The following is an 11,650-nucleotide window of genomic DNA, read 5'->3' on the forward strand; positions in this document are numbered from 1 at the left end:
ATAAATATAATAAAAATATAAAAAAAATAATAAAAAAAGAAGTTGAGATTCTCAGCTTAACTCCAATATTAACTGTGAAAAGTTATACTACGAGCGACAACCACAACCACCCGGTGACGCTCTAAGTCAATTGATTTGAGACCTGTTTTTTGTTTGTTAGGTTGCCACATCTGTGATTAAAATTCCTCCTAAAATTTTATCGCCATTCCTTGACCTTTGCAAAAGTTACGCGGTCATTTGAATTTGGAACAACGAGTTTGTATTAAATTTCATGTTAAAAATGGATTCAATGGTGCAAAAACCTTAGAAATGGTGGAAAACTGTTTCGGTAATGGAACTCTAAAGAAAACAACCGTTTCGAAGTCATTCTGATGGCATAAGGTCACATGCAAATAGGCGACGTCCTTAGTGACCCAAAAAGCAGTGAAATATTTAGGTATTCAACTTGATTGCAAGCTTACTTTCTGGGCCCAGATACCTCAAGCAGCTACCAAAGCAGAAAAGGTCATGAGAGCGCAAAGTAGATTAATGGCAAACATCGATGGACAAACACAGAGCAGAAGAAGGCTAATCATGGCGGCGACAAACTCAATTTCCCAGTACGGCGGCGAAGTATGGGAATATGTAAGAAACTGCAAAGCAAAGCGCAAATCACTGAAGGCTGTCCAACGAACAGCGGCACTTAGAGTGGCCTCAGTTTACCGCACTGTCTCTGGCGCAACAGTCTTTGAGATCAGTGGGGAGATACTCGTCGACTTCATGGCCTGGGAGCAAATGAACGCATGTGAAGAAACACGTCATCACTAGCGTCGCGGAACGGTGATGCCAAACCATGCTGCGGTGGAAAAGCCGATGGGACACTGAACGGAGTGGCAGATGGACGGCGAAACTCATTCCACCAATAGGCGAATGGATTCAAAGAAACTTTGGGAAATTGAATTACTTCTTAACTCCGTTTTTGTCGGGCCAGGGATATTTCCGGAGATACCTAAATATTTTGCATGGGCAAGGTAAGCGATCTCAAGTGCATATTACTACGAAGCGATGGCGCTGAATACACGTTTTTTGTTGAGACAGATGGCTCGCGGAGAGAAATGCTCAGAGGAAGCATATTGGCGATATCGGGCCTAGTAAATAATCAGCAAAATGCTCGAACGAGATGGACAACTGTGAAGACATACATCGAAGATGTACTACGAAAAAAATCGAGGCTACAAATACGGTGGTCTCAGACGTGGATGAATAGAATTGGTCCTTAATGGATGCCGGTCTGGGTCCTCCCTACTTAATGCAGAAAGTAATTCCGGAAAGGGTGTCAGCCCAGAAGGAGAGGAGGGAAGCTGCACCAATTTGGAAGTCTAAAGAAATAATTTAAAAAGAATTGCTCCGCGTACACTCCCAATCCAGTGCCATTGTCCATCTTTGAGCCGTCAGTTTAAATATGGTGACTACTGGTGATCATTTAATTTGACTCTGCCCTGCCAATCCTCTCTGTGAGGTATTCGTCATAGCGTTTAGATCTATCCTGGGAACCAGATAGTCTGTTTTCGAAGCGTCTTGCAAGTGTTCCACAGAGGTTGAAATGATGTGTGACGCTCAGTACAGAGAAACCTCTTCTAACGGACACCTCTATTAACCGGACACCTCTCTCAAAAATCAGCCGACGGTGAATGTCCGCCCAAGGGAGGTTTCACTGTATTACTTACAAATATCAAGCACTTGATTTGAAGTACAAGCCATTGTGACTGCTGAATTCCAAATAACGCAATACTGTTATTGTTCTTGTTGTTGAAGTGGTTGAGTATTTCTACTGAAATAATTCTAACTAGCGACCAGCACCGTTTTACCACCACTGTTCTCGAATGATGATGTCTTGTTTTTTTTTATTTTTTTTTATTTTTGTTCAAAGTCAGATCCATTTAGTGAGGTCCAGTATAGCAGCAAATTCTTTATCTTGATGTCTGAGATTTCCATAATTTGCTGTGAGAAAGGCTTACCGAAAGAGCGAAGTCGTTGCCCTAGCTAGCCCTGGACATTCGATGTTAGTAGAACACTCTTTCTTTCACCCCTTCCTCTTGACAGCTTCTGCTGCTGGGATTCAAAGGGAGTTTGACTCTGGCTGCATGATCCCCTACCTGCCAATGACCTGTAAGGGTTGCAGTAATGCGTGAAATTTTTGGTCGAGAACATCCTAACAGGTAATTCGACCTGTGAATTTTGTACGACGGTCATGTGTTTTTTGTTGTAATACATGTAGTTAATTGCTTTCACTTTCTTTCGGCTAAAGCTTGATAGTGTGAAGCAATGGATTCTTTTATTGTGTTGAGTGGGGTGGAGACTAATACCGCGTCTGCTACGCCTGGTATCGAACCTTTTCTTGCTAGCTCAACCGCGATCCCATTACCCCGTATGTTCCTATGACCGGGAACCCATATCAGCGTAATTTCAAGCCAATGACTAAGCAATTCCAGCTCCTCTGTACACTGTAAGACTAGTTCGGTTGAAATGGAGTTGGAGTCCAAGTCCTTTATAGCTGCTTGACTATCTGAGAATATAGCTGCTTTTGCACCAACTTCCTTGTAGAGTTTTAGTGACTTACATGCTGCTCTGATCATTTTTTCTATAAAACAATTCACTTAAAGCAAGCAGACTAAACACACAGAGCGGCAGGCAAATGTTATTCTATGATTTTGCATTTTCAAATTGGTGCGCCAGCACACGAGCATCTTGCATTCGGTGGCGTTCACCTAGCCGGGCAAATGCAAGTTGGAGAGCAATTTGATTTAAGCAGCTTGCGCCTGGCTATACAAACATTTTGCTTAAACCAGAAGATACATAGCGAAACAAAGAGACGAAATGTAAAGGATTCTTCACTCAAAAACTCAAGTAATCCAATTACTTCAATTGCCGGCTACCTACCCGGTTATTATGTGCTGCAACTACTACGAGTATTTCTTTCGTACTTTTTTTTTTTGATTTTTTTTTTGTTTTGCCATGGCAGAAATTTGCTTTACTTTAACCCTTTCGGTACGGAACTCTATGCGCAGTAGTAGATTTCGCTTAATGCAAAAAAGGAGTTTTTTGGGCACCAAATAAAATTTCTTTGGTGTCGAAAGGGACGTGGAATAAGAGGCTGACTGGATGGGTGGTGGTAAACCATTGTACCATTCGGGATGTTATGTGGTACATATGTATGTGTACCAACCGTCCTACAAAACATACTAGACCAAATATTTCTATTAATATTGAAATAAAACGAAATAATTCATTTATTTTGCATGTAAATAATACACAAAATTAGTAATTTTATAAAGAATCAAACAATTAGTAATTCCAATGCATAGATGGTAATTCAAACCAATGTAATTATTTTAAATAAAATTATGTATGAAATGATGCAAAGCAAAACTTGCACAAGGGAACTTGGCACTCCTTACATATTGTTTTTGTAGATATCTGTTTTTTTTTTTGTTTGCTGCAACTAATACAACGCCGTCGTGTATCGCCTTCAATAGGTAGATGTTTCTGTCCTGTAACCCGACGTACTGGTCCTGGCCCTACCGACCTAGGAACAGCTGGGACTTTGGAGCCTTCATCTCTGAGTGTCTCTGCCAAGGTCACCAAAAACGATTTCAAAGGCATTTTTCCCTTCTAAGTTCATTATAAATGATGATCCAAGCGTTTACGGCTGCCATCATAAGAAAGCGGTAAACAACCTTCTTCCACCATTTATCCGACTTCTGATCATATTCGTAAAGTCCACTCATTTCATCGGCTAAATCGACACCTCCCATAATTTGACGATAAAATTGAATTGCATTTGGACATGACACTTAGACTTTTTTCCACTGTTTTTAAAGTTTTTGTAATAAACGTCATACCTGGTTCGTGGCAATTACTTATTACCAAAATCTCCTTCGTATCCTGCCATTTTACGCATAAAAGACCAGATGATGTACTTTTGAATTCTGCTTCTCCTCGCTCAAGTTTCTTACTTGTAAACTCGGAAACGTTTTTTCTGTTACGCATTGTAGTACCAACGGCTGGATAAGGTAAAGTATTTAACAGATTGACTGATGTGAAAAAGCGATCGAAACATAAAGTAACATCATTTTCTGCGACTGAGCTGATGAGTTTAGTTACTACTCTTTCTCCAAGGGCTCCCGAGTGTTCTTCAAGGTCTTTTCCACAACAAATATTGAAATCGTACGTGTAACCTGTTACAGCGTCACACCTAAGCCACATTTTTATACAATTTTTCACCGGTTTTAGGGGCATGTATTGCTTCAGTGAGCTGCGGCCCTTGAATTTTGTCATCGACTCGTCTATACTTTGGAAGCTGCTGTTTTGTCTACACTTTTGGAAAGTTTTTTTTAGACATTCTACCAAATCGTCTAGGTAATAAGTCTTACTACAGTCTAATGGTTTTCCGGACATGCGAAATACATCTTAGATGTGATAAATAGGATTCGATCCCTAGCAATTGCTTTTTGAATAGATTTATTACCCAGAGATTTATGAAGCGACCAATAATCTTTAACGCATGGAAGTCGATTATAGCACAGAATGAAAATGCATCCAGGGTTGCCAAATCCCGAAATATAAAAGGCACCCCTCGTATAAACGGATTTCGATATAAGTTTTTGAAAAATTTCACCAATACCTGCTTTGCGAGGTATCTGAGATATCTGATTTTGCAATTACGGGAAGTGCTTGCAGTTCGCATAGAAACAAAATCTTCCGGAGACTTCCAGTCAAAATTTTCATGGTGTGGTTGGTCACAGTCTAATGTGTTTGTATCGAATTCATTTATATCCCCTATATCCTCGTTTATGTTGTCATTATCTAAGTCTTCCGCACTGGAAGAGCTTGTCTTATAGTTTTCGCTTGGAACAAAGTTATCAGAGCTTCCGGATTAAAAGTCTTCCAAATCGCTGCAACTTTCATCTTCCTCCTCCAACAATTTACGTATATCGTCCTGGTTCATATTACTGACTAAATCCTGTGTGGAATCTATTGAAAAATAAGTTGTATTCATCGGACTACTGGTACTAATATGTACCACTTAACCCTTTATTAGGCACGTGGTCTACAATCGTAGACCACTTCTTTTCAAGGACCACTTTAGAAGGATCAAGCGATGATGAAATTCTTTCAGACGATTCTGGTGCATCTCATCCCCAAAATTTCTATTTAGGAAAAGACAATGTCACTAAGTGGAAGAAAACCAGACCCAATTTGCAAGTTCGTATTCGTTCGCACAATATAATCAAACATTTGCCGGGTACAAAAGGTAATGCGCGCAATGTTGGAACAGAAATTGAGTACCTAAATTTATTTGTGAATGATTCGGTTATAAGAATAATAACCGTTTCCACAAATTTGTATATTCAAAAAGTACGGGTTAACTTTCAAGAAGATAGAATGAATCAAGATGTAAGAGAAACCGATGACACCGAAATTCGCGCTTTCATTGGCATTTTGTTTTTGATTGGCGCTCTTAGAAGCTCGAGAAAAAATCTTCATAAAATTTGGGACAATTCCCAAGGAAACGGGGTTGAATCGTGCTACCTAGCAATGAGCGAGAAATGGTTTCGATTTCTGATAAGATGCCTGCGATTTGATGGCATCAATACTCGTACAAGACAGCAGAGAAGAGCAATTGATAAATTGGCGCCTATAAGAGAACTTTTTGAAGTATTCCTGGTCAACTTTCAAAGTAATTTTATTGGTAGTGAGTTTCTTACTGTGGATGAACAACTATTAGCATTTAGAGGACGTTGCGCTTTTAACCCTCGAGAACACGCGCTATGAGCATTTTGCTCAAGCAATTTTTCATTTCGCGAAATTTTTATGTTCTATGTAATTCTGACACTAATTGTGGTGAGTACCTTCGCTAGTAGTTGTGCTTTGTACTTTGACGAGCATTTCTTTCGATTAGAGCACGATCGGACGTGTAGGCAGACGGTTGATTTTTAAGAGCGGCATTTTGCTCATTGCGCGAGAATCAATGTAAGTATTTCTTGATTTATCTTTTTTGTTGAAAACCTCGGGTTGTGAAAAGGGTTGCTGCCCTAATTTTGAATAGTGGCAGAAACATTACCATGGATAATTATTTTACTTCAATGCCTTTAGCAGATGAATTATACAAACAATATAGAAACGACCATTGTGGGTACAATAAGAAAAAATAAAAAGGAAATTCCACCTCAATTTATTTCAGCAAAAGGAAGGCCGCAACCACATAAAATGAGTGCATTTGCCGAAAACAAGGTTCTTGTCTCTTACGTTCCAGTGAAAAAAACGAAAAAAGTTGTACTTATGCTATCATCACTTCATGCCGATGGCCAAGCTAATGATGAAACATCTGAGAACAAACCTGAAGTAAAAACCTTTTACAACCAGACGAAAGGGGGTGTAGACACTGTTGATCAAATGAAAGGCACATATTCAGTTTCCAGGATAACCTGCAGGTGGCCAATGCGCCTCTTGTTCACGCTTATTGACATTACTGGCATAAACGCACAAATTATTTACAAATCAAATACAGGCAATTTAACCCAGAGGAGGACGTTTCTAAAGGAAATTGCACTGGAGCTAATAAAGCCACATATTTCTAATCGGCAGGCCATAAAAACTTTACCTCGTGATTTAAGAAATATTATGGATCGCATTGTACCAGAAAAAGAACCTGAAAGCCAACACCTACAACCTGGCTTTTGCGAGCTTTGCCCCAGGAGTAAAAACAGACGTTCGAAAAAAGGCTGCACTTTATGTGGAAAATTACTTTGCACGGACCACGTTAAGTATATGTGCCCATCTTGCTTCGAAAGCATCGTAAATGTCAATCTTACCGAAGACTGATTTTTGTCTTTTATTTATTTATTTTGTTACAAGGAGTTTCTTTTGTTAATATACTAAAGTATGAATGTAAAATTTTTGGTTATGTCTTGATTGAATGAATTTATATAATTTTACAGTGTGAATTTCTTAAATAAACACATAATTGCAAAAAAATGATTTGGTATTGTAACTATGTTAAAAATGAAATGTTTAAAAATCGTAATCCATTAAAAAGTTACATTCTTATATGAAGTGAGCAAAATGCTCATGCGCGAGAATCCGTGCTATCTTACGAGGCGCGTGTTCTCCAGGGTTAAGCAATACATTCCTAGTAAACCGGCCAAGTTTGGCATTAAAACTTTCGCGATGGTGGATACAAAAACGTCTTACACTTTTAATTTGGAAACTTATGTGAGAACTCAGCCGGACGGACCATACAAACTTAGCAATAGTGCGGAAGAGATAACTCTTCGATTGGTAGAGCCAGTCGCAGGAACTAATCGCAATATTACTGGTGACAATTGGTTCAACAGCTTATCGTTGGTTAATAATTTGCTAAAGAAAAAGCTCACATATTTGGGAACTGTGAGAAAAAATAAACGCGAAATTCCCAAAGAATTCCTTCCCAGGAAGAATCGTAAAGAAAGGTTAAGTATTTTTGGTTTCGAAGAAAATTGTACACTAGTGTCGTACTGCCCGAAAAAAAAACCGGTCAGTGATCTTGATATCATCTATGCACAATGATAACGCAATAGATGAGCAAACAAATGATGAAAAAAACCAATTATGATAATCGATTATAATCACACAAAAATTGGTGTAGATCTTGTGGACCAATTATGTCAGGAATATAATGTTGCAAGGAATACGTGTCGTTGGCCAATGGTAATATTTAACAATTTACTAAATATCTCTGGTATAAACGCTCTTTGTGTATATAATATAAAGCAAATAATTCCAAAATAATATAAAACGGAGTGATTTTCTTGAAAAATGCGCTTGGGAGCTCATTCGACCACAAATTGAAGTTAGATCAAAGAATCCTCGACTACCCAAAGAAATGAGGCAGCGAGCCCACAACCTTCTTGGCATCCCAAGCATTGCACCATAACCCACTCAATCACCAAGTAACTATGTCGGACGTTGTTATATTTGCCCTCGCAATATGAACAAAACATCCCGAAAGTCGTGTACTAAATGCGGCAGATTTGCTTAACGAAAGGTTAAGAAGACTACTGGTACACATACATACGTACCACCTGTAGAATTTGCACTGAAAATATACTTTTATTTACATTTTCTTACCGGATTTACTTCAAATATGTGGTATAAACCTTAGTTCCCTAAAATATGTTGTTATCTGCCAATAAATCTCTATCAATGCACCAATATCTTTCACAAAACGTCCACGCGCTGCACTTTTTAACTACTCTCAATAGAAAAAACACGAATCTGAGTATAACGGGAATGTAAAACTGTACTCTAAAGGCGCGTGCGGATTGCGAAAATCTGAACAGACGGCAGGGTACCTACATTTCTAAACTCGATTGAATGCAAATTAAACATTTTAGGGACGTTTAAACTTTGGTGGTACACATATGTAGGTACCAGCCGTACCGAAAGGGTTAAGGGGATTTTTTAAATTTAGTAGAAAAAAGTTGCTCAGCTTTCTATTGCTACGTGAGAGCTCAGCCAACTTATTTATGTATTTTTTTACTTTCCCTTCCACTGGCAGCATTTTGCTGGTTTGTAGAAACGATACTCGTTTTTTTTGCCTTAGCTGATATGTGGCTACATTTTTTCTCATTTGCTTAGCTGCGCATTCGAAAGTAGTGCACTTTTTTTTGCAAAATACATAGATGAATGGTCTCAAAATGTTTTTAATTTTGCCTCTTAAATTAGTAAATAAAGTGTGTGGGTGTGAGTGTTTGTGCATATCAACTAACATCCAATCTTTTGTGCGCCTCTTTGAGGACAAACTGCAAACGATTTGTTGCAGCTTTTCAGTAATATTTTCATTTTTCGTCCTTTTTTTTCTTTTTTTTTTAATTTTTTTTCTTATATTTTTACCTTGCCTTACCTTGGTTTATTTCCATTCGTAATATTAGTTTCCCGTTTCGTTTGACATTTTCGATTGCACAATATCAATTTCTTTGACTTCATTCGCCAAAAGGATTTGCTGCAAAATGTGGATCTCTCTCTATAAGCGCCGGTGCCAAAATGAATGAGTATGGCCATGAGACATGCCAAGTCGTTGGCAATAAAGCTGAAACACTTCAAATAACTGCTCCATACTTGGGCGATAAAAATTGCCAACAAAAAAATTAAGTTTCCTGCAAATGTTCGATAGCCGAAAATAGTAAGCAAAGCGAAATATTGACAAAACATGAATGTTGCAAAAAAGAACAGGCACCTTTGTCAAGACGACTTGCATGTCTGGTGCGCATTTCCTTTGATTGTTCTCTCCTAGTTTGTGGCGGCGGCAGTGGCTATAAAAAGAGTGTTTGGCATTTTTGTTGATCGTTCATTTGCAGTTTATTCGCATTTGCTTGCCTCGGTGACTTTACAACATTAAACTGCAATAATACAAATAACAATTTTGGCATCGATTTCAATACGAATTGCAACGGGTGGTGGTGAAGTGCTATTAGTACGTCGGCTGGTAATGTCGGTGTTGCTTGACAGGTGTTTGCTGAAATTATTTTCTGTTATTGACAATTTTCCATTTTTATTTCTGTTGCTTTTGTAAGCAATTGAAAAAGTTGACGAGAAAAAACCAGGCGCATAGCTTTGGATTCAGTTGGAGAGGCACAGTGCATGTAAGTAAAGTTCGTAAAGTAAAAAGTTTACATCTCAGTAAAGCCTCAAACGTCTTAGGTAACCCTAGAACACTAAACCATTTTTCTGCAAATTTAGTAACAATTCAAAAAGCAATGAACTTTGTTGTGGTGGAGGCAGATCTGTATGTGCCTTTGACAAGCCCCCCACCACTTAGGTAAGGAGACCTCTGACTCTTTAGCTAGGGTGGACTCTGAGGCCAACTTCTTTGGCCCGGAGCCCGTTCTGCCACTCCCTCCTGCAGCCATCAAAGCATCGGTTAGCAAACGGGTTACTCTAACCCACAAGCGAGCTTGGAAGGACAAAACTGATGTTACCTGTCATGTACGACGGACTGTTGCAGTTCCTCCTGCCATTAATCAGAAGGTACTGTAGGCAGCTCGTTGGACTGATGACCACTCCCTATGGGCAAAGCACATGAGAAAGGTGGATTTTTCAGACAGTGCACTCTGCCCAGTATGTGGAGGGGAGGATCAGATGGCGAACCACTTTCTGTGCATCTCCCCGGCCTTCGCTCAAATCAGGCTTGATTACTTTGGCACTGATGTGTTAAGAAGCGACTACCTTGGTACCTTGGCACCAGAAGATCTACTCAGATTTCTTCGGAGGCTAGATAGATTAAAAAAAATTAAAAAAAGGAACCCGAGTGTAGTAGAATGGACTTAATTGTGTCTGAGTGCTGACAAAAAACAAACCGAAGTAATGGTGGTGACTTTTCAAGTTTTTATAAACTTTCTACACTTAAGATATTTATTGAAAATGTATACAAAATGTAGAGGGGCAACTGCTGCAAAATTTTTAAAAAGATATGAGGGAAATGCATCAACGTCAGCTTTCCTTGAGAGCTTTCGACTGAGCCTATCTTCGTCTGCGTCGCCGGGAGTTAAAGACAGCGAACCAAAATTAAGTGGTCATTGGTCTTGATTGGAAAATATTCCAGTATTATTTTCAAAGTTTGCTGTCATAAGTTCTAAACAAGCTAAATTTCATAAAACCAACACAAGTTTTCAGTAAAATTGGATAGCCACAGTCAAAGTTTTAGTTATAGTCATACGCATTGCCATTATCGTAGTCATAAGTACAGCCACAGCCATAGTAATAGTCATAGTCAAAGTGGAGCCATGGAAACCTATAGTCAAATAGGGATTAGATAGATTCACTTTGCTAGTTATTGAAATATCAGAAATTTTAAACTATGAAATTTACAGGTTTACCTGTGGGCAAAAAGTAAGGTGAATTTGGTTGTAAAATGAAAATTCTTTATTTATTCTTGTAAATCAATTTCATCCCCTTCAAAATAATCCCTTCTCGATGAAATACACCTATGCCAACGATTTGCTCAATCCCCGAAACATGCCAAATAGTCCATTTCCGGTATAGCCATCAGCACCTTCTTCACCGAATCAGCTTTTATCTCCTCAATCGACTCGAAACGCGTTCCCCGGAGTGATCTCTTGAGTTTTGGGAATAGCCAGAAGTCACACGGACCCAAATCAGGCGAATACGGTGGTTGCGGAACGATATGCGTGGAATTTTTGGCGAAATGGTCACGAAGAACGAGTGCAGTGTGAGACGGTGCATTATCGTGATGCAAAAACCAAGAGATGTTGACCCATAATTCTGGTCTTTTTAGACGAATTGCTTCACGTAAACGACGCATAACGCTCAAATAATATTCCTTATTAACAGTTTGGCCAGGTGGAAGGAATTCATAGTGCATCACACCACGAAAATCGAAAAAAACTGTCATCATGACCTTTATTTTTGAACGACTTTGACGCGCTCTTTTCGGTCTGGCCTCGCCTTTAGCACGATATTCGCTTGATTGGTCGGTTGTTTCAGGGTCGTAAGCATAAATCCAAGTCTCATCTCCCGTAATGATGCATTTGCGCTTGTCCTGATACTCTGAAAGCATTGATTCACACACATCAACGCGACGACTTTTTTTCCAAGAAATTGAGAGTTTTCG

The 11,650-nt window shown here is 39.0% G+C and overlaps 1 protein-coding gene across 1 annotated transcript; it reads right to left on the minus strand.

The window, feature by feature from the left end:
- Window positions 1-2,022: 2,022 nt before the first annotated feature.
- On the minus strand, window positions 2,023-9,574 carry LOC129238556 (uncharacterized). The gene is made up of 3 exons (XM_054873616.1): window positions 9,257-9,574; window positions 8,924-9,176; window positions 2,023-2,146 (listed from the first exon to the last, which is right to left on the minus strand). Exons 1-3 carry the CDS (start codon window positions 9,288-9,290, stop codon window positions 2,023-2,025), a joined length of 411 nt encoding a protein of 136 aa, XP_054729591.1. The 5' UTR covers window positions 9,291-9,574.
- Window positions 9,575-11,650: the final 2,076 nt, after the last annotated feature.

This window comes from Anastrepha obliqua, chromosome 1, assembly GCF_027943255.1.
Source record: "Anastrepha obliqua isolate idAnaObli1 chromosome 1, idAnaObli1_1.0, whole genome shotgun sequence".
Classification (NCBI taxonomy): Eukaryota; Metazoa; Arthropoda; class Insecta; order Diptera; family Tephritidae; genus Anastrepha; species Anastrepha obliqua.